Source organism: Acipenser ruthenus, chromosome 21 (genome assembly GCF_902713425.1).
Source record: "Acipenser ruthenus chromosome 21, fAciRut3.2 maternal haplotype, whole genome shotgun sequence".
NCBI lineage: Eukaryota > Metazoa > Chordata > Actinopteri > Acipenseriformes > Acipenseridae > Acipenser > Acipenser ruthenus.
In genome coordinates this window covers 8213414-8236669 of record NC_081209.1, presented here as the reverse complement: position 1 = coordinate 8236669, position 23256 = coordinate 8213414, and the positions used below count along the sequence as shown (strand labels likewise).

At 40.8% G+C, this 23256-nt stretch overlaps 1 protein-coding gene and 8 non-coding genes across 14 annotated transcripts in view; 5 read left to right on the top strand and 4 right to left on the bottom strand.

Annotated features, from left to right (window-relative positions):
* Nucleotides 1-523: 523 nt before the first annotated feature.
* On the bottom strand, nucleotides 524-614 carry trnar-ucu (transfer RNA arginine (anticodon UCU)). The gene is given in 2 exon segments: nucleotides 524-559; nucleotides 578-614. It is a non-coding gene; the product is annotated as a tRNA-Arg (tRNA).
* A 781-nt stretch (nucleotides 615-1395) lies between these two features.
* On the top strand, nucleotides 1396-1467 carry trnar-ucu (transfer RNA arginine (anticodon UCU)). Its single transcript has one exon. It is a non-coding gene; the product is annotated as a tRNA-Gln (tRNA).
* Nucleotides 1468-2206: 739 nt separating this feature from the next.
* trnar-ucu (transfer RNA arginine (anticodon UCU)) lies at nucleotides 2207-2297 on the bottom strand. Its single transcript is given in 2 exon segments — nucleotides 2207-2242; nucleotides 2261-2297. It is a non-coding gene; the product is annotated as a tRNA-Arg (tRNA).
* Nucleotides 2298-3065: 768 nt separating this feature from the next.
* trnaq-cug (transfer RNA glutamine (anticodon CUG)) lies at nucleotides 3066-3137 on the top strand. The gene has a single exon. It is a non-coding gene; the product is annotated as a tRNA-Gln (tRNA).
* A 739-nt stretch (nucleotides 3138-3876) lies between these two features.
* On the bottom strand, nucleotides 3877-3967 carry trnar-ucu (transfer RNA arginine (anticodon UCU)). Its single transcript is given in 2 exon segments — nucleotides 3877-3912; nucleotides 3931-3967. It is a non-coding gene; the product is annotated as a tRNA-Arg (tRNA).
* Nucleotides 3968-6938: 2971 nt separating this feature from the next.
* trnak-uuu (transfer RNA lysine (anticodon UUU)) lies at nucleotides 6939-7011 on the bottom strand. Its single transcript has one exon. It is a non-coding gene; the product is annotated as a tRNA-Lys (tRNA).
* Nucleotides 7012-7528: 517 nt separating this feature from the next.
* On the top strand, nucleotides 7529-7600 carry trnaq-cug (transfer RNA glutamine (anticodon CUG)). Its single transcript has one exon. It is a non-coding gene; the product is annotated as a tRNA-Gln (tRNA).
* Nucleotides 7601-7862: 262 nt separating this feature from the next.
* On the top strand, nucleotides 7863-7936 carry trnat-agu (transfer RNA threonine (anticodon AGU)). Its single transcript has one exon. It is a non-coding gene; the product is annotated as a tRNA-Thr (tRNA).
* Nucleotides 7937-14280: 6344 nt separating this feature from the next.
* Nucleotides 14281-23256, top strand: part of LOC117428227 (smoothelin) — an 82985-nt gene continuing 74009 nt past the window's right edge. For 2 of the 6 annotated variants that reach the window (XM_058994725.1, XM_058994724.1), the window contains exon 1: nucleotides 14281-15209. In XM_058994725.1, the coding sequence (XP_058850708.1) occupies nucleotides 15159-15209 (51 nt within the window). In that variant the 5' untranslated portion in view covers nucleotides 14281-15158. The remainder of the gene's footprint in view (nucleotides 15210-23256) is intronic. The other 4 variants (XM_058994723.1, XM_058994722.1, XM_058994720.1 and 1 more) reach the window with 3 other exon arrangements.

The window sequence follows — 23256 nt, the reverse complement described above, 5'->3', positions numbered from 1 at the left end:
TGCGATGAGGACAGGATTCGAACCCACGCGTGCAGAGCACAACGGATTAGCAGTCCATCTGCTCAACCACTCGGTCACCTCGTCCTGTCTGAGTTGCTCCACAGTATCAAACTGGATGAAACACGGAGGATCTGTTCACAGTGCGGGTGTAGAAGCTGTCAACCCAGTCCTACGGTGCGCGATTATATGCCAGTGCGCATGCGGTTTAAACAATAGCAAGAAACCTGCAGCGTCAGGTGTGGTTTCAGCACTTGCAACACCGGATAGTTTAAGCGATTATGAAATATGAGAAACCTTTTCCACAAAAGCGAAATGTTGAGTGGGTCCCTGCATGGTGGCCCAGTATGGGAGGTTGCATGGTGAATGGTTAGCACTCTGGTTTTTGAATCCAGTGATCCGAGATCAAGTGCCGGTGAACCGTACTGTTTGTCTTTAGAGTTGACTTAGAAAAAGAACGAAATGGATGCGCAGGCTCTGGTTTTACACACCTAATATTTGAAGTCCTACAGCTAGCCTAAAACAACGACTCTGGTGGGACTCGAACCCACAACCTTTGAATCACACCTCAGTGTTTGACTAGAAGTCCAACGCGCTATCCATTGCGCCACAGAGCCTGCGTGGGTCAGGAAGCAAACAACGTACCCAACAACAAACTGAGCGCTGCTGGTTTGGCAGAATTTGAAGAGTAGTGCTTGAACTATTAAAAATGGACCGCTCCGATTCATTTCGTCATGTGCCACTTTAGTATGATTCAGGGTCTGTCGTTGCTCAGGGCCAGGGAGCAGTTCCGTTTTCGTTGGTTCAACCTTGACAGAAAAGGCATTCCTGTAATTAATATTAGATGTCCATGAACTTGGTATACAACTTTTGTTTTGGAGTGGGCATGGTGCTGTTTGAAAAGAAAATGTTCCACTACATGTTTTAGGAGCAGCAACGCCACACAGTGTTTGGTAAATTAATTTGAACAAGCAACAATGGTTATAGGCAATATACACAATACAACATTGCGTATATTGGCTTGCGATGCGCGACTACATCTCCAAGGGGAATGTGCTGGGTCTGTATCCTAACCAAGTATTTACTTGCGTCTGCACCATATTTGCTGAAAAAAAACCCGGATTATTCAAATATAATTGCAGACTGTCGCTTCGAAAGCAGGAAAAGTTTATTTCTGTCAAAGTGTGGTTTTTGCGATTGTTGTATAAAATACGCGTAAAATGCAATATGTTTAATAGTGTTGTAGATGCCTTGTTTGAAAGTCATTGTTATGGCATGCTGTTAAACGGTTCTCTGCAGATGGGGATAACGCCTTGCGCTCCAGGGGTCGTCAGCGGGGGCATTTGACAGCTGACAACCCATCCACCTCCCAGGTCCACCTCCCAGGTCTACCCCTGCGGTTCCATGGTGTAATGGTTAGCACTCTGGACTCTGAATCCAGCGATCCGAGTTCAAATCTCGGTGGGACCTGTGTTTTACTATTTTTTTTTTTAAATCAAGTGAACTACCAGATTTCATATTACAATCGGTCAGCTGAAATAAAATGCAGTTCAGATGTCTAAGGTAGGAAATGGTTTCATAAAGACTAATGCGTTTTTGTCTCATGTTGTTACTGGAGGGGAATATCCGAAACGCAGCCAAATATAATCCTGTACTCACACACAAACACTTTTGTGAAAAGATAAGAGACAAGGAAAGAAGTCAATCAAATTTGCGACGAGCACAATGGATTAGCAGTCCATCTGCTTAACCACTCGGCCACCTCGTCCGGTCTGCGCTTCTCCACAGTATCAAACTGGATGAAACACGGAGGATCTGTTCACAGTGCGGGTGTAGAAGCTGTCAACCCTGTCCTAAGGTGCGCGATTATATGCCAGTGTGCATGCGGTTTAAACAATAGCAAGAAACCTGCAGCGTCAGGTGTGGTTTCAGCACTTGCTGCACCGGATAGCTCAAGCGATTATGAAATATTAGAAACCTTTTCCACAAAAGCGAAATGTTGAGAGGGTCCCTGCATGGTGGCCCAGTATGGGAGGTTGCATGGTGTAATGGTTACCACTCTGGATTTCGAATCCAGTGATCCGAGATCAAGTGCCGGTGAACCGTACTGTTTATCTTTAGAGTTGACTTAGAAAAAGAAAGAAATGGATGCGCAGGCTCTGGTTTTACACATCTAATGTTTGAGGGTCCTACAGCTAGCCTAAAACAACGACTCTGGTGGGACTCGAACCCACAACCTTTGAATCACACCTCAGTGTTTGACTAGAAGTCCAACGCGCTATCCATTGCGCCACAGAGCCTGCGTGGGTCAGGAAGCGAGCAACATACCCAACAACAAACTGAGCGCTGCTGGTTTGGCAGAATTTGAAGAGTAGTGCTTGAACTATTAAAAATGGACCGCTCCGATTCATTTCGTCATGTGCCACTTTAGTATGATTCAGGGTCTGTCGTTGCTCAGGGCCAGGGAGCAGTTCCGTTTTCGTTGGTTCAACCTTGACAGAAAAGGCATTCCTGTAATTAATATTAGATGTCCATGAACTTGGTATACAACTTTTGTTTTGGAGTGGGCATGGTGCTGTTTGAAAAGAAAATGTTCCACTACATGTTTTAGGAGCAGCAACGCCACACAGTGTTTGGTAAATTAATTTGAACAAGCAACAATGGTTATAGGCAATATACACAATACAACATTGCGTATATTGGCTTGCGATGCGCGACTACATCTCCAAGGGGAATGTGCTGGGTCTGTATCCTAACCAAGTATTTACTTGCGTCTGCACCATATTTGCCGGAAAAAAACCCGGATTATTCAAATATAATTGCAGACTGTCGCTTCGAAAGCAGGAAAAGTTTATTTCTGTCAAAGTGTGGTTTTTGCGATTGTTGTATAAAATACGCGTAAAATGCAATATGTTTAATAGTGTTGTAGATGCCTTGTTTGAAAGTCATTGTTATGGCATGCTGTTAAACGGTTGTCTGCAGATGGGGATAACGCCTTGCGCTCCAGGGGTCGTCAGCGGGGGCATTTGACAGCTGACAACCCATCTACCTCCCAGGTCTACCCCTGCGGTTCCATGGTGTAATGGTTAGCACTCTGGACTCTGAATCCTGCGATCCGAGTTCAAATCTCGGTGGGACCTGTATTTTACTATTTTTTTTTTTAAATCAAGTGAACTACCAGATTTCATATTACAATCGGTCAGCTGAAATAAAATGCAGTTCCGATGTCTAAGGTAGGAAATGGTTTCATAAAGACTAATGCGTTTTTGTCTCATGTTGTTACTGGAGGGGAATATCCGAAACGCAGCCAAATATAATCCTGTACTCACACACAAACACTTTTGTGAAAAGATAAGAGACAAGGAAAGAAGTCAATCAAATTTGCGACGAGCACAATGGATTAGCAGTCCATCTGCTCAACCACTCGGCCACCTCGTCCGGTCTGCGCTTCTCCACAGTATCAAACTGGATGAAACACGGAGGATCTGTTCACAGTGCGGGTGTAGAAGCTGTCAACCCTGTCCTAAGGTGCGCGATTATATGCCAGTGTGCATGCGGTTTAAACAATAGCAAGAAACCTGCAGCGTCAGGTGTGGTTTCAGCACTTGCTGCACCGGATAGCTCAAGCGATTATGAAATATTAGAAACCTTTTCCACAAAAGCGAAATGTTGAGAGGGTCCCTGCATGGTGGCCCAGTATGGGGGGTTGCATGGTGTAATGGTTACCACTCTGGATTTCGAATCCAGTGATCCGAGATCAAGTGCCGGTGAACCGTACTGTTTATCTTTAGAGTTGACTTAGAAAAAGAAAGAAATGGATGCGCAGGCTCTGGTTTTACACATCTAATGTTTGAGGGTCCTACAGCTAGCCTAAAACAAATACTCTGGTGGGACTCGAACCCACAACCTTTGAATCACACCTCAGTGTTTGACTAGAAGTCCAACGCGCTATCCATTGCGCCACAGAGCCTGCGTCGGTCAGGAAGCGAGCAACGTACCCAACAACAAACTGAGCGCTGCTGGTTTGGCAGAATTTGAAGAGAGGATCTCTAGTGCTTGAACTATTAAAAATGGACCGCTGCGATTAATTTCGTCATGTGCCACTTTAGTAAGATTCAGGGTCCATCGTTCCTCAGGGCCTGGGGGCAGTTCCGTTTTCATTGGTTCAACCTTGACAGCAAAGGCATTCCTGTAATTGATATTAGATGTCCATGAAATTGGTATATAACTTTTGTTTTGGAGTGGGCATGGTGTTGCTTGAAAAAAACATTTAACTGCCCATTCCGTGCAATAAACAGCTGTACAGACAAAACCGGCCGGAACACGGGGTTCCGAAGCTGCACAGAGTATGAAAATAATACACACAATACAACTAAGTGCGAAAAACAACACTATTGAAAAAACCCACCGAACCGACCTTTCATTTCCCATTCCATGCAATAAACAGCTGTATAGACAAAATATCAAAAAAGACCAAATATCCTCCTCCCTCCTCCTGTTACATTAGTAAATGTGCTTCCTCTGTGCACAGAATATTAGTCTACAGTGTAATTATTGGACGAATTGTCATGCACTCGGCTAAGAATTACCTGAGCGAGTGTCGAGAAAATGTGAATTAGCAAGGTATTCGATGAAGCTTGGGTAAGGTGGCCCAGTGATTAAAGACAAAGGATTCATATCAGATGGTTCCCGGTTCAAATCCCAACTCACACTTTGTGTGACCCAGAGCAAATCACTTAATCTCCTTGTGCTCCGTCTTTGAAACATAAAACCGAGGTCCTATTGGAGGAGACTCTGATGCATAGTTCACCCCTAGTCTCTGGAAGTCGCTTTGGATAGAAGCGTCTGTTAAAATGACTAATTAATAATAATGAATAATTAAGAGACAAAACTGCTTGACGCAGAAACTCCAGACCGCGCCCAATTTACCATTGGGAACGGGTAATAACCATTCGTTTTGACTGCTATGGCTTAATATTTGGTACTGTACTGGAAGTTAAGATTTTGTTGATTGATGGGCTACACTTGCGTTAAGTGTCTGATTTATTACTAATACCTTCCGGGAATGTTCTAAAACATAATCGTGAGGTTTAAAAATCTTACACTCTTGAAAAAGTTATTCCAAGAAACCGTATTTCAGGGGTTCCAAATAGTATACAAAGAACCTTTTTAAACAGCAGACTAAACCACCATAAATACACGTTGAAATCTCGAAGGATTAATAAGAAACCGTAAAACTCAAAAATAACCCCCAGGGGTTCTAATCTAGATAGCCTTCTAATACTGAAAAGCCATGCAAATTGATTAAAAATCACAGGTTTTGTGCATGGCTCCACATTTGAAAGCCGTATATTCAATTAGACTTCAACAGTAAATACCGCGTTGGTGACTAAACATTCCGCTACTTATTAGCAATAAAGGTCATACTGTAGCGAGGGCTAAACTGGGTTTAAAATATAATTTCTGTTAGCCATATATGCCACTGAAGGCACTACCTTCAGATTAAGTTAAAGATTTTAGGTCGTTAGCACTAGGTTATTTTATTTGGTACAGAGGATAAGGTCTTGACCAAGTACAACACAAACACACAATAAAAATGCCAGGGATGTAAAATAGTCAAATTTATTTAAAACACAATTTCGTTTCAATTCTCATATTGCACAAACTATTGCTGTCTGTTAGTTACAGCGTTTCAGCCAAATACTTCAATTCGATGCATTGTTTCAAGGGTTCAGTGCTTTCTCAGGCATTACATTGTTACATAGTTTAATATAGCAGCCACTCATTTAGAGCAAGAATACATTGTTTCATTTCTCTCTCGTATTCACACACACGCACACACACACACACGCACACGCACACGCACACGCACACACACACGCACACACACACACACACACACACACACACACACACACACACACACACACACACACACACACACACAGAGCACTAGACAAGACAGGAGGCTCCCAAATTAAACTCAGACATAAAAACGAAACTGTTAGTTTGTTTGTTTATTCTGTTTTATTTATTTATTTAGCCTATGCATATGACACACAATGTAAAAACGAATTCATTTTTTTGAAGAAGAAAATGGGAAATGCATCAAGGTTTCTGTATTTGAAGTCATCCTGCGTAATATTAAAATCTAAACTGTTTTGCTTTGTTTGCTCGTTTTTCCTTACATGTTGTAAACTACATAATTGTAAGGTAGTGTGTTTGCTTGCTTTTGCACGGAATTGCATTGTATCAATTTTGTATCAAATATAGGCATATATGAATGTTAAATACATTTAAAGACATTTTTTATCATTGTAAGTAAGAAGAACAAAAAAGTTGTGCAAAAAATTAATGTTGTGAAACTGTTGCAGCTATATATACGTGTTATTATTATTTTTTTAATCGCATATAACTGTTACAGTTAGGGGCTACCATCAATTCCAGACCTTTGCAATTGTTCTACTTGTGCAAATACTGTTACTTTATCACCTCCTGCCCTGCAAAGTAGAAAGAAGGCCTCACTATATTCCGCTATAAAGAAAAAGAGAAGAACGATGTTAATCAATATGGTTCTGCTAAAATACTAATACAAAGAGAGAGAGAGAGAGAGAGAGAGAGAGAGAGAGAGAGAGAGAGAGAGAGAGAGAGAGAGAGAGAGAGAGAGAGAGAGAGAGAGAGAGATCATATAAAAACAAAATAAATACACAGTTTTATTGCACGGAATGGGCAGTTAAAGGTCGGTTCGGTGGGTTTTTTCAATAGTGTTATGATACCCTCACTTAGTTGTATTATATGTATAATTTTCGTCGTCTTTGAACCTTCGCAACCCAGTGTTCCGGGGGGGTTTTGGTGATAAAAATAGGCAATATACACAATACAACATTGTGTTTAGCCCAATAACTTTCACTTCATTAAAAAGTTATTTAAAATACACTCGCCGCCCGAACAGGGACTTGAACCCTGGACCCTCAGATTAAAAGTCTGATGCTCTACCGACTGAGCTATCCGGGCTCAGGACAGCAAAAACAGTTTAATACATTAAGATGTAATACTTTAAAAGCCATACCCACTCTAATCGTATCCTAATTAATCTGTATCATAACCAATTATTTACTTACCTCTGCACCATATTTGCCGGGAAAAAAAACGAATTATTGAACTATAAATGCAGACTTTGTCGCTGCGAAAGGAGGAAATGTTTATTTCTGTCACAGTGTGTTGTCAGTACCGCTGTTATTTAAATATAAATATGCAATACATATATTTGCAAATAATATTTTTCGTATTATTTGAACGTGTCAAGTGTTCTATGTCGTGCTGTTGGGTAATGATAGTTCAGTTCGCCACACCTGCCAGCAGTTTCTAATATGAACTAAAAAATAAAAACATCGCATTTTAAATTCAACCTGGACAAATGCATGCTGTTAGACGGTTACCTGCAGATGGGGGATAACGCCTTGCGGTCCAGGGGTCGTCAGCGGGGGCATTTGACAGCTGACAAACCATCCACCTACGTGGTGTTCACTGCGGTTCCATGGTGTAATGGTTAGCACTCTGGACTCTGAATCCAGCGATCCGAGTTCAAATCTCGGTGGGACCTGAGTTTTACTATTTTTTTTAAATCAAGTGAACTACCAGATTTCATATTACAATCGGTCAGCTGAAATAAAATGCAGTTCCGATGTCTAAGGTCGGAAATGGTTTCATAAAGACTAATGCGTTTTTGAATGATGTTTGTTTAATTTGCAAAACTTTCCCCCACTTCATTTTGGAATGGTGCATTGTAATAGGGGTAGAAGCGCCGTGGTCTTTATCCGAATCATTTCACAGGCGTCTGGCACAGATTCAGTGACTTGCTGCAGGGCGCCGTGGCTTAGATGGTTAAAGCGCCTGTCTAGTAAACAGGAGATCCTGGGTTCGAATCCCAGCGGTGCCTGTTATTATTTTTCAGCACATGTAACACAAACGTTTAGGCTGCGTTTGTGTCGCATGTTTTTACTGGAGGGGGATATCCGAAACGCAGCCAAATATAATCCTGTACTCACATATAAACACTTTTGTGAAAAGATAAGCGACAACGAAAAAAGTCAATCAAAGTTGCAACGAAGATGGGATTCGATCCACGCGTGCAGATCGGAATTAATTAGCATTTCATTACCTTAACCACCCGGCTAACTCGCACCGCCATACAATTAATTAGTTAGATGTACACATGTACAGTTATGATCATTGACTGGCTCGACGAACAACGCACCACACATTCTTTCAGAGACTGTGCACATTCATTCGCAACCCCTTTCAAAATGACCTTCTCTGCCAGCAAAAAAAGATTTCACAGTTGCTAGTTACAAGTGAGAGGCCAGCTTTTGCAATGCATATTTCCATTTAATATTTTTGAATTATTTGAACGTGAGAAGTGTTTTATGGCGCGCGGCTGGGCAATGATAAGTCAGGTCCCTAGACCTGCCGCCAGATGGCAGTGTAAACTCATGTGCTCCTGAGGACCTAACATGTTCCCCCTGCAACTGTAAATACTGGCGACCCTCACTCATAAACGCCCTACTGCAAGAACGCTAGTGGAATATCCTCTGCTGTCAAATTATCATTGCGATGAAACTGACAGAGACCTGCACTTTCAAAATAGCTGTCTCGAAATAATACTAATAATAATGATATATATATATATATATATATATATATATATATATATATATATATATATATATATATATATATATATATATATATATAAAAAACGATATTGTTTTGAAATACACATTATTTTCATTGCTACGGCCAGCTGAAATTCTCCCGTTGTGGCGCTGGCGCCAAAACGACCCACATCCTCTGCCAACAAAATTGTTTCTAAGGTGTGTTCAAACATAATTTGTTATAAAGTTATGGTTGGTTGCGTTTAACTCGGGGGGGGGATGGTTTTCCTCGCTAGTATAAGCAGACCTCGACAAGGTGTTGAGCAGGGAGTCGGTTTATTTCGGTACACTCATCCAGCCCTGAAGTTATCGCGTATTTAATATATAAAAGTTTAGAACCAAGATATAGCGGCGAGTGATCACACTGCTAAGGCAAGTAAACAGATCTAAAAAACATGTTTAAGACTAATGTTAAAGTCTATTAAAATAATTTCATAACATTGCATTGTATATTGCACGTATCTTTCCACCCTTGTTTTTTTTAAAGGTACTGCCCATGGAATGGAACCAGAATTATTTTGCTGCATATCTCGAGTTATTTCGTTAAAAAGAATCCGAATCCTACCCTCTCTCTGTCTCTGGCATGCTTTTCTACCCCCAGAATATTTAAAAGACCATTTCTTTAGAGCGGTGTGTTTTTCAGGTCATTGCCTCGTGACCCAGATTGAAGGGACTTTACCAAGCAAGCCTTACTTCTTTCACATTTCAGCTAACCCCTAGGTCACCTTGTTTTCACGTCACAGAGCCACATACTGCTGATAAAGAGTTTAATAAGTATTGTTCAACTGAGGAATAGACTTGTTATAACAGGTCATTGCTTGAAAGGGAGACCACAACATTCCCATGCAGTAAATGGTATAAACGTGTTTTCTTTTTTAAGCGGGTAAGCAGATTGCGAATGACAGACCGTTCTCATTTAGTTCCCTGCAGTGTTTGTTTGGAACAACTTATCGGCTGGCCTTAGAAATATTTTGAGTTTCTTTTTTCATTAAAATAACAAATCAAAAATGACGGTTTTGCTTTTACAAGGTATACGGAGACACAAAAATGTATTCAACCACCCTTGTTGTTTTATGGTGCATAGGAATCCTGTAAAATATGCCACAATTTCAGATTGAATTCACTTTGTTTAATATTACCATAAACAAATCTAATTAAAAAAAGATGTGAAGGAAAAACTCAATAGCCCACAAACATTTCAGTTCACAGAAAAATGTATTTGGTTGGTAATAAGGCAGAAGGTTAGGTTACCTGCCAAATAAATACATCATAATAATTATTATCTGAATTTGATTGACAGGACGATCCTTGTAACCATTGCAAAAGTCAAACAGCCATTGGACTAAAGAGGTAACTCCCACATTCACGTCAAGCTTCATTATAAAAGTATAAATTACACTATGTAACACAATTTTTGTTCCTGGGTAGTAAGTGTTATTTCCTAATTGCTTATGCCTCAAAAGTATAGAAAATGGCTATTATTCCCCACAAACTTTGCTTTTGTGACCAGGACAGTGATATTTTGAAATTTACCTATTTCCAATAAGAAAACGGGCGAATTTGTGTCTTTTCGTTCACATAAAGTCAGAAAAAAACAACATATGAATCCAAATTAACTTAAGAAGTTAAGACTTAGAAGTGAGTAGTTTTTCGAGATTTACGATTATACTGTAAATCACTTTCACGAATCAGCCCCCAAATGCAGTCTCCCATCATGTTCTCGTTATTCTGTCCTTGGTAGCGGCGTTCAAAGTCCAGTATACCCTGCAATTCATTGCACTCCAGGATCTTCTTTATCTGTGGTCTGACGAAGACACCGGCTTTGACCTTTGCCTCAGACAGCTTAGGGAAGAAGTCTTGAAGGTACTTGAAGGCTGCCGACTCCTTATCTAGAGCTCTGACAAATTGTTTCATAAGGCCCAATTTGATGTGCAGTGGTGGCATCAGCACTTTCCGGGGGTCCACCAGTGGCTCCCACTTGATGTTGTTCCTCCCCACAAAGAACTCGGTCCGCTGTGGCCAGTCCCGCCTGTGGTAGTGCGGCTTGGTGTCCCTGCTGTCCCAAAGGCAAAGATAGCAGGGAAACTTGGTAAAACCGCCTTGGAGACCCATCAGGAATGCCACCATTTTGAAGTCTCCTATGACCTCCCAGCCGTACTCATCATACTTCAAGGCGTCCAGCAAGGTCTTGATGCTGTTGTAATCCTCTTTGAGGTGCACCGAGTGAGCCAGGGGAAGAGACAGGTACTTGTTACCATTATGGAGCAGCACAGCTTTGAGGCTCCTGGATGAGCTGTCAATGAAGAGGCGCCACTCATTCTGGGTACAGGCGATTCCGATTGCCTCGAACAGACTGGTCACATTGCGGCAGAAGCAGAGCCCATCTTGATGGGTGAAGAAGCTGGAAAAAGGTTGATGACGCTTCCTCTGATCTGCGACTTGCACACTTTCATCCAACAAGTTCCACTGCTTGAGCCTAGACTTCAAAAGCTCGGCATTGGACTTGGTGAGACCAAGATCTCTAATCAAGTCGTTGAGGTCTTTTTGGTTGGGGTAGTATGGGTTTCTCTTCTCAGCTCCACCTCTGAAATTGTCATCTGGATCTACAATGTCTTCCTCGCTCTCTGACTTGCTGCTCTCTTCTAAAGACGGCTGCTCTCTCTCCGGAGGAGTGGATACGGGGAGCTCATGGCAGTGTGGCACCGGGGCGATGAAGGAAGGTCCGGATACGTGATAGCAGGTGAATTCTTGCCAGTCCGACGTTTGACAGGGTCCACCATGCAGAAGTAGCAGTTGCTTGAGTGGTCAGTGGGTTCCCGCCAAATTCTTGGGATAGCGAACTTCATGGCTCTCTTTTCCCCTCTGTACCATCCTACAACAATACATTTATTTCACCCATGACTAATGTGTAAGAGATTCTCGCAACATTTTTCATATATGATATATTTTTTCAATAACATTGAAAATTGTAAAACATTTTAAAATTAAAAACTTTTACAATTTTAAAAATTTTAACAAATTTTATAACATAAAATTCCGAGCAACAATTGTCCATCTTACCTTCCAGAGTTTTTTTGCAGTGCTCGCAGGTGAAATGAGGTGCCCAGGGTTTGTCTTGATCCCCGACAGGCATGCCGAAATATGCCTTGTAGGCCTCACATATCTTAGCAGATGCTTCCACGGAGTACTTTTTCGCTCTTGTCTTGATAAATTGGCCGCAGACATAGCAAAATGCGTCTGCCGGATGCTTGCAGCCTCTTGATGCCATCTCAGAAAAATGCAGATATGTATCCACTTAGGCAGCTGGAACTAAACTGAACTGGTGGGCTTAAGGCCCCTGTATTTATACTACTATTTATATTACTGGAAAGTTCTAGAAGTTACTCCAAGTTTACTCAGCACTGAATCTATCTGGAATGTTCTGGAAAATAGGTAAATTTCAAAATATCACTGTCCTGGTCACAAAAGCAAAGTTTGTGGGGAATAATAGCCATTTTCTATACTTTTGAGGCATAAGCAATTAGGAAATAACACTTACTACCCAGGAACAAAAAAAATAAAAATAAATTGTTACACGGTGTTATAAAACTCTCACATTCTGTTTTTAATCACAACAGTTGTCCTGACTGAAACTTGACTTGCTCATTAAAGACAGTTTCATATATTTGAAGCCGATTACCTATTTAAGAATACCAAGATGCATCCTAAGCAAATAGATTGGGGGGTAAGAGCTTTATAGAAACTGAGATACAAGTGAAATACATGCTTTGCTCTATTTATATAGTCTGTGTTGTGTGTTTACTGTCAGTATTATCTGTGTTAAAAAAATACTGTGCCTTGGGCTGGGACAGGTAAAAGCAGGCAGGCTGCTCTGTTATCTAGCAAGGAAGCAATGCTCTCAAAACATCCAGCCTTGAGAAGAGGAGGGAAAAGAGGAGAAGAAGAGTACCATAATCATATTCTGCAGAGCAGTAAGCAACACACTAACAAAATAAATGATGGCTCTGTTTTCAAAATTGCTAAAGTGAGTCCTTTGCAAGATTTGTTTTACCACAATATGTTTCCTATCTATATATCTATTTTATAACGCAAATATGTTTTTTCAAGGTTTTGGAGGGGCAACTTCTCAAACTCCTTCTCGAGTTGTCACAAACTGTTTTCAAATTTCTAAAAATGTAAATAGAAAATTGTGACAAGCAGGGATATTTTTTTTTACCAGTCCTTAAAAGGGTAACAGCTATTTTGTGGTACAGTTCTAATGTGAAAGGATTATGCATTCCAACACATGCCAAACAGAACTCCAAAGAAGGCAAACAATCTTTTCCCTGAAGTTCACTTCCAAGCAGTCTGTATGCCTTACTTCCAGGTAGTCTCTGCTTTTTCACCTCGTCTTCAGGGTCTATACATCACCAGACTTAAAGCATGTCAGTCATTAGGGGAAGCAGCTGATTGGTCAATTACAGCTAAAGTGTCTTTATACAGTATAAGTAAATGCCAGTACCATAAAGCACAGCGGTGCAATGTTATCAACATAAGAGAAACCTAAACCAGGTCGGCAGATCACCAGCGGGCTCTTTATATAAAGACACTTTATAGATCTTAAAAAATATACAGATAAGAGAAGTTATCAGAGCAAAAGAGTGGGCATTTTAGGCGAAACTTGTCTAGAGGTTTTTGTGAGCACGTTTTTGTCACGTTCACATGACTGTCCTTTCAATGTTCTGCAACCAACTCTGTGTAGACTACTGAAACGAATGTGGAGCTAGTAATTCAGTTATGCTGGGTGGTGACGTTCCCAGACCAGGTAGCTGACAAAGACGCAGGCAGGTGCTTGCGAGGTTGAATGCGTTGGGGGGCGCCTTTTTATTCAAAATGGTACAGTTAATCTGAAGGTGGTGGAGGAGCGGAGGAGGCGAGATGGGGTTGTAGGGAGAAATGATACTCTGGAGATAGGAGGGAGCAGAAAGGTCGAGACAGCGATAGGCGAGAACAAGAGTTTTGAATTGTATGCGAGCAGCGATAGGGAACCAGTGGAGGGAGCGGAGCAGCTGTGTAGGGTGGGAGAAAAGAAAACCGTTCTTTGTGAACCTTCCAACTGCCTGCTCTATATCAAATGCTCTTATCTTGCAACAGGGAGATGCAGCTTTTATATGTCGCACAATTCATATATAACAAATTAATCAGTCGAGTGATGGGTCAGCGATTTAGGCAAACAAGTATGTACTACATACGATTATAATCGTGGTACAATTTAGACACATCAGCAGCTAATTGGTAAGATTATTTCCAAAAAAATAACTGTTAAATCTTTTTTCGCGATTATCAAGACAGTTGAATAATTTATTTTATTAATAAGAAAAAATGTGGGTTAAAGTGCACCTGTCTCTCGATAGTGGCAACTCCAGAATGACTACAGCCCCCAAAAGCTCTTTCTGTAAAAGGGCGAGATAAACCATTCAATCTGACCAATTGGGCATCTGTGTTCACCTTTATGCGTGGTTCCACTTTCTTTTCCTTATTTATGATTGGGCGTGATCTCTTCCCGTGGGCGGGGTTATGCTGTACACGTGAGGGAAGCAGTGCGGATTTGAAGCTCGCGCTCAGAGTAGGATGTTGGAGAAAGAGATTTAAACTGCGAGAGAGAAGCTGCAGCAATCCTATTGAAGCGAGACGAGTTTAGAAAAGAATCATTACAAATACCATATTCAGTCTGCAGAGGGAAACTGATATACGACTTGTACTGCAACTAATCTGACGAAGAACAGAGATTTAAAAAAAATACATTATGACAGTTCTGACGAGGAATATAAAGCAAAAGCAAAACTGACTGCACAGTTGAGTCAGGTGAAGTGTGTTTACGATACTGCACCGTGATTTGATGGTCATCTGTAGTCATACTATACAGCGGGTGGCAGTGAAATCATCACACCTTTAAAGTTTTTTTATAGATATTCACAGCTGGGAAACCACAGGCAACGGTAAGCATTTTCAAATAAATGCACCCTCGTCTGTACAGAATCCGATCGTGTTGTTAATCCTCTTTGGAGTAGCTGCAAATCCGAGGCTGAAAGAAACTGTGTGTACTAATCACTAAAAACATTAATCATTCTAGACACCATGAAAACTGCGGGGTTTTAAAAAGGGGTTGCTAGTCTTGATTCGGGAACGGGGAGCGTGTCTGAGGAGGCTCCACAGCACTCGGGAGAGAGTGAAACTGACAGTGCTTGTGCTAACTTTGGGAGTCGAATCTGTTCCTATATCCCACACAAAAAAGAACCTTTCGCTTTTAAATTCCAGCTACTCGGCTTCACGAAGACTGCAAGGAATTTAATCTGATTGCAGTCATTTCCTTCTACTAGACCGACTCAAAGAAAATAAGTACCCAGCACCGCACTTCACATTCCTCAAGGAAATACTGAACAATCGGTGACATCGGAATTCGACGTGATGTCAGGAGAAAGGTACTCCACTCTGGACGAGTCGTCGCTCAGAAAACTGGTCAGTCCATATTTCTTTTTACATTGTATTAATTATGCTACATTATATTATATTAACGTTAATATGGTCATGTAAGTTCATATGTGCAATATTATACTTGTTTCACATATCCATATAATATAGTGTGTGTGTGTGTGTGTGTGTGTGTGTGTGTGTGTGTGTGTATATATATATATATATATATATATATATATATATATATATATATAGTCTATTGGGTAGAATGTAAAACAGTACCCGCATTAGCAGTCCCCCTTAGTATACCATATGTTATCGCCAGAAAACTGCATTTACAGTATTTAAATCGCCTTCTAACAGGGCAATGTTTTTTTTGTTTTTTTTTTAACCCTGCTCATCGCTACATTGTTTTGTTTTATTTAGGTTGAGTTCTCGATTAGTTATATTTCTGTGATTTACATATTTGTGAGGTAAATCCACAGCTAAATCTGATACTTAAGCATGTAGCACATGACGAACTGCCTTGTGATTTAAACATGCATCTAAATTATGACGTTGTCTTTTTCTTGTAATTAGTGGTACAGTTCACAAGAGCCGCGTGGAGACATTCTGAATCCTGAAATAGATTTTACTTTGCAGTTGTGCTCATCATTTTATTATTAAACATCTTTGTTTAATGTTTAAAAACACATTGACAGCAATACAGACACCGGGGGTTGCGCACGATTCCTGAACTGTCTAAGGAAAGAAGACATGTTTTAAAAGTCCATTGTTGATTTACTATTCTTAGGTGTAGTGTGTTCGTGGGTTTTAAATTACAGACGAGCACCAGAAACACTTGTGACATTCTTCACATTAATCTGTTTTCATTGGAAGATTTTTTAAATAGTATTTAAAGTAGTGTTTAGTAAAGATTTTGCTTCACCAGCGGTAAGACACACAGGTGACATTATGCTTTGCTGCAGTGGAAACATGGAAATATTCAATTTAATTTCTGGTTAGGCTTTTCAAGAAGTCTTCACTAAACTGTGGAAGACCACATTAGTAATCACAAAACTGTTGGGCTCCCCAGGGCAACATTATAACCCGCATTTATTCCCAAAACACTTTAAAATGCTGTTTTTACACTTTACATTGCAAAAAAACACCGCGTGGAATTCCAAAACCAAACCGTTTAAAGTTTACAGCTGCCGAGGAGCAGGAAACGGGGATGGAGTTAAGGATTGGTCATTTTCCTATTTGTTTATCTGCACAGAAGCCTTATTCTTTTCACGAGAACCTTGTTAAGTGCGACTCCCAGCATGCGTTCTCGCGAACTCCTTCAGATGCGATCATATTCAGAGAGCAAAGTTGTGGCATTTGAGAGGACATGTCATTCAAAGTAGCTCCTCACCTATATCGTGTGTATTGTGATACAGTACCTATTGTCTTATGACCTCTGAATATTTGAAAGCCAGCAGGCATTGATGAATACAGTACTGTATTTAAGACCAAAGTTTTTCCTGCCATTGTTACACCACGTTTCAGAAAGCTTTCAGAAAGCTGTCAGACAGGTTTACCCAAACTCTTTAATTATTTAAAGAGCAGATTAGATTAGTAGATTACAGGAGTTGTTAAAAGGGCACAGGCAATTCTTTCTGGTCCAATTCAATATAATAAACCCAAGCTGTTTTTGTTTTACTTTATTGACATACTGGTAACTCAATTTGGTGTGACTGAAAACTTGAGGGGATATCTTGAGACTTCATGAAAACTCACAGGGAGGAAGCACACTGTGTACTGTGTTCTGTAAACTATTGGCTGGCATGGTTTGTAGCCAGTAACATGCTCTGACTCTGAAGATACTGCTGAGGTGAAATAACCTTGGAAGTGAAACCGTAAAAAAAAATAGCTGAAGGTAAGACATGCAAACTGAGAACACAGTAATACCGGATCTCATGTTCTAAAATAAAAATACGTTTGCAATGCGTCTTTCAAAATTGCAAGAGCCCTATGTAGAGAATGCAAGCAGCATGGTGAATTATTTTGTTCTCTACAACGATCTGTAATTGAAAATTTGGCTGGGGTTTCACTGATTTAAATCTTGGCTGTAGAAATAAATATTGATGTTTTACTGGGATCAAGCTTAGGGGCAGTGTTATTTCCGTACATTTCAATGATCCTAGGTCACTGTGGTGCTACTGTCCTGGGCACTGCATGTTTTATAATAAAGGGTACAGAGATTGGCACCGCTAGTCTAGACACAGCCTAAAAGTCAGTATACTGTACCTGTAACAGAACCATGATTGATCAGTACAGAGCAAGGTTCCCATAATTGCCTTATATGGCTGCCCCTTTGATCTGTGTGGGAGAGAGGTTTGATTGGCTTGTGCGCAGTACCTGGATCTTCTCCAGGTTACTATCTGAATGACTGAGCTGCCAGGTAAACGAGGATCTATATAGTGTGAGAAGAATCCTATCTGTTAGCCGTGCCAGACAGGCTATTAATCGGGAGACGGAAAGCTGAAACAAACACTCACTTCCTGGTGGGATGACATAAGTTTCAGTGTTACACAATGTACAGTTCTGATCTTCTTTAATGCACGACTCATTAACCAGCTTCGGAAAGGCCCAATTACAACTCGGAAGACTGTTTTCTACAAATACATCCTGTTTCATAGGCTTGAGTCACAGAGCTTAGGTTATCTGAGTGCATAAGCTGCAACAAATCTCTCGCTAATACAGAAGCGTTGCAAAATTCCCCATTGGGATAGCATTATGATACCAGGATATCGCCCCAGCAGACATTAGCAAACCACAAAAACCAGAAACAGCAACACATTTGGAGCAAATTTTGCACAGTGTTCCAGGTACAGTACTGCATTAGCACCACATATCAAAATATGTGGTACCATTTCACTGGCACCTTGCAGCTGCCAGCACTGTACAAAGCCATTGCTGCATTGCCATTGAAGATCATTTGGTAATGTAATTATACCCAGGTTTGTACTACAGGATTTATAATTGCATGTCTTGTTGATTTTACTAGCTGCTGTGTTATGTAACCTGGTTAATAGAGGTAACCTGTTGAGAAATGTTGCTAAAGTGATTAAGTGCCAACAATCTGAGCAAACAGGCTTGTGCTCTCAGGGGCTCTGAAGAGAGCTCTGAAGTGCTCTCAGGGGCTCTGAAGTGCTCTAAGGTGCACTGAACTGTTGTTCTAGTTGTTTTCCATCTTGTAACAAATGTCACCTGTGTGTATTCAATGGTTTACTTAGTGGCTGTGTTCTAGATATGTTATAAAATGAAAATAATTTGCTGTAACATGTGGTTCTTTTAAAAACTGCACAGTTAGGATAGTTCATTGATGTACATGACCAGTAATATTACTTTGTTAGGTATTGTAACTATGGAGGTGTTTAGCCTGATTGCTGGCACCAGATCATTTCAGTAACACATTTTGAGGGCATACAAAAAACCTGCACTGGCTACAGGACAAGTAGAAACCCCTACCCTACTGGCTGGGGTTCCTTTAGAACAGGACACATATTTTAAAGACAAGTTCTCATACCATATTGATTAGAGGAGGTGTGGTAGAGATGACCTGAATGTTGCACTTCAGAGATCTAGACTTTCCTCTTCTATGCATTGTGAGTCATGATGTTTGAAAGCAGCGAGTCATTTAATGCACTTTGAAGTTTGATGTCTCTTCTGTTTTGCTATTCTTGTCTGATCAGCTCTTTTCAAAGGAGCCTGGCCCTTCCTTTTACTGCCCCTTACATTAAAGCTCTGTCACTCAATGCCTTGACAGCATCACTGCAGAGCTGAGGTAGACGATGCTCAAACAGCCTTCTCTAATACCCTGTTCACACTACTTCAATAACCCGCGATCAGCACGTTTTGAAAACTTGGGTTTAGTTTGAATGGAAAAGTCCATTAATAAACTTGAAACAATTAATTTTTCTGGGTCCTTCTATGTGGTCATTTTAAGTAAGTTCCATTTTAAATTTGAACAAAATAAATAATATTTCTCTGACAAGAAGTGTTTTGTTTTGAGTAATTCCCCCACAGTGTGGCTGGCAGAGGTCGGTCTATCCAAAGCGTCCTTGTGTGTGTAACTCATTGAAGTGGGTGTCGTAAACCAGGAGCATATTGCAAACCCACACACCTCTACAGCTATCTGCTAAGAAGACCAATGCTTCAACAGTGTAATACTCTCTTCAGAGCTGCTGTGTACTGGGGCTCCAACATTTGCCTCTATCCAGCATGCTTTTCCACTAAAGTAGTGTGTAACTATTACAGGTATTACAGTACCTGGGCTAACTCAATCTTGAACAGCATTCCTAATCAGAGTGTGATTCTTAACAGGAATTTTTGTCAGGGGAAGTGTTTGTAAAAACCTGCCCTTCTGTACATGCCAAAGTGAATTTTCTCTAACTGCTGGTTTTGTGAAAGTTTTATTGGCATTTCTTTTTCATCGGAGCAGCTGTTATGGCTGAAGGCTGTGCTGGGTGGGTGGTGTTGAGGAGCGACGGTCCGGGACAGGGTCTGCTGTGTGTGTGTGTGTGTGTGTGTGTGTGTGTGTGTGTAGGCGTGATCACACCCTGGAGCCTTGCCTAGCCTCCCCACATCACTAACGGCTTCAACAACAAGCCCCTCCCATTTATTCCAAACTTCCAGAGATTCCAAATAAAAACTCTAATCCATTTGCTGATGCAATCAGCTGCAATACATTAGTACTGTAGGTGTTATAACCTGAACACAGAGAGAGACAAGAATAATATTAAAGAGTTCATAGACCTGGTTAACTGTGCTTTTTGACAGCCCAGAGCTGCACACCTGCCTGGATTACTGTACTACCAATGGGGCTGAACAGCTACCTCTCCGTGCTTCCGCTTTGTTCCAATGCATATTCGAGAACCCCTTATGCAATTAAGAGTAGCAGAATCTGAGAATGTATGTAGGAGCCTGTCTGTATGTCTCACTTCTGTTTGTACATGTACATTCAGGTTGTGGTGGTGTATACCTCTTCATGATGGTCACAGCTTTCATTTTGTATTTACAGTCGTGCCAGGGGATGTTAGTTAGTTAGTTAAGCCATTCATTCCATCGAGGAACATAGGCCATGGACAACACCACCGCACATGACTTTGGGCATGTAACCTCAGTTGTTTCCAAGTGTAGTCTGATGCCTCCATCTCTGCTACTGTGTCTCTCCGCCAGGTGTTTCCTGGTCTCCCTCTTTTCCTCTTTCCCTGGGGATTCCACTGGAGAGCCTGCTTTGTGATGTTGGTTGCTGGTTGTCCGATGCATCCCCACTTTCTTCTTCTGATCTGCTGTTTCATTGGTTTTTCTTGTAATCTCTGCCATAGTTCTTCGTTTGATATCTTTTCTGGTCACCATATTCCGAGTACTCTTCGCAGGCATCTATTTACAAATGTTTGGATCTTGTTGCGTATGGTTTTAGTTGTTCTCCAGGTCTCTGCACCATATAACAGTAACACTTTTACACTGGAATTGAATATGCAGAGTTTTGTAGTTGTTGAAATGTCTCTCGATTTTCCAGATCTTGTTTAGCATGATGAAGGCTGCCCTAGCTTTGCCAATTCCTACTTTGACATCTGTATCTGTACCACCTGTTGTGTCAACAATGCTACCCAAGTATGTGAATGAATCCACTTCTTCGATGTTGTTACCTTGATTATCACTGAATTGGTACTTCGTGTCTTGATCTTCATGATTTTTGTTTTGTAACTGTGGCGGGGGATGTATCGTATGTTAATATCATAATTGATTGATTTTTATTTATTTACTTACTCCAGGATTAGTAACTCTTAGTCTTGCCATAACGTTGTAAAAGTGTAATCTATTGAATGCAGATATTTACAGCCTTGGTTCTTTTCAGGTTAGTATGTAACAATTACATCATTTATTAACTTTTATTTTATTACTGCAAAGGTTTGTCAGCCTATTGTTCAGCACCGAAGGACTCCTTTCACAAAAAATAGTTTCAGTTGCACATTGGCCTTGAGTACAAGGCATGCAATTAAACAGTTTATTAGCTTAGTTTGAACTTTTATGGTGACACTTTAATATATTGGTGCATTGAATTCCTGCAGCCCAGAACTGTGGAGCTGCATAATTGAAAGCCTGTTTGCTATAGAGTCATAAATCAACACCCCACTGGAGTGCGGAACAGATTGATTATGTAGGCACTTGTAAATCGCATTGAACTACATTTCATTCTTTTCAAGCAGTAGTGGAGGTTAGTCTCATGTTATCTAAGAATTTACTTTAATGAGCAGAAGTGAAGTTGCAACCAAGTGCTAAACGTGCAAGTGAGTTGATTTATAAACCAGACAGCCATAGCCTAGCGTGAAGGGCTTGTCCTTTTTACTTGGAGTGGAGCATCATTAACTCTCCCACCTCCAAGCTGTTAGCACAGCGTTTGCAGGTAGGATTGGAATGACCTGGATGCAGCCCCTTGTTCATACTATACGGTTTGTATTGCTGTACGTGATGGACTTGCATGATGTTCACTTTGAACATTGAAACACGTAGATATCACCTTGCTCCTTCAAATGGATCCTCAACCCACAACCTGAAATTTGAAGGACTACCTCCGATGTATTTCTCCACCCAAGTCCAGCCCCCCAGTGGTAACATATATTTTGCCAGAATTCTAGCTGTTGCCTGGGAGATACTACTTTAACTTTCAGACCTCTATAAATATAAAAATATGATATTTTACTCAAGATCAAAACTTTTTTTTTGACTGGAAAATAACAAATTCAACATCATACTATAAATTACTATAAGTTCAAGACTAGTTTGCACTTTGCCCAAATACTTTCCAAGCTTTGCTCTGGCATTTCTCATTCCTCTCCATCATCTCCTTTGCTGCTTTGACCTTCATTCTTAATGGGTCATTTTAGCTCAAGTGGATATCATTCTGGGAGGGGTTTCCTCCATTTGTGATTAATGATGCCCACAGGTGTTTGGGAAATGGGGCCAGGGCAGGTGTTGTCCCATTTTGATGACCTGTGATGGCCAATAGAAATAATGTCTAACAATGTATTAAGGGCTTTCCAGCAAAGATAATGATTTGATTGATTGAGTAACTCCTGTTGGTCCACTGAAGCAGGAATGACCTGCATGTGAGTCAGTTAGTGGTTTCATCCCTGTGTCCTACTGTACCTTGTGCAGTGTTCAGTATTGGCAAGAAACTAAAACTGCTGCTGCACTGCTGTCAGGTTTACAACCTTGGAAAGGAACAAAATAAACTGCTTGAGTATTGCATTGACCAAAGACTGCACCTGTCTGTACTTCAGTTTAGACGTTAAGAAAGTTAATTAACAAATGTTTGGCTAATGCCTGTGTCTGTGTACTTGAGATTACTGGACACGTCTCTGTTATCTTGCATATTTTTATAGTCTTATTTCCTTTTTGGCAGACGTTTAACAGCAGCCAAGGTAGCAGTGTGCAACACAGTTACAGGGTTTGAGATCTATAGACTGATTTAATTGAAAACAGTCTTGCGGATTTATGTCCAATATTAATGTACAACTTACTTGACATACAAACTAGTCTAAAAAAAAAAAAGTCTTAACTTTTTTATAGAACATTTGCTTTATTTTACTTTCGTCTGAGATATGCAACCCCCTCTGGGTTGCATCAACAACCTATTTTTAGGGGTAATCCTGTGGCTGAAACAAGCATGATCTCTGTAGCTCTGTATTCATAGTGTTTGTTTTCCTATCTATTTTCCTTTTGGAGATTCATTAAGAGCATTCCTAGTTCCTGAGTGGTTTACATGAACCAGCCCTGGAAGTGGCAACATTATGCCCAAAAAGGAGAGGGTTAAGGTAAAAGTTCTTGTTTAAGTGTTGAGTCCATGGCAGGTCTGCACTTTACTCAAGGGCTGCCCAAGGCTCTGCCTATCATCTCATTCATCTCCATGAGTCTGTCGCTGCCTTGACCTGGGCTCTGGATGTGGGTCAGGTACAATGTGTTTGCTTTCCAGTGCCTCACCTTCTGGGATTCCTGATTGCTTCAGTCTATCCCCCCCCCCCCCCCAAGATAAACAATGGAGAACAACATTGTTTTTAAA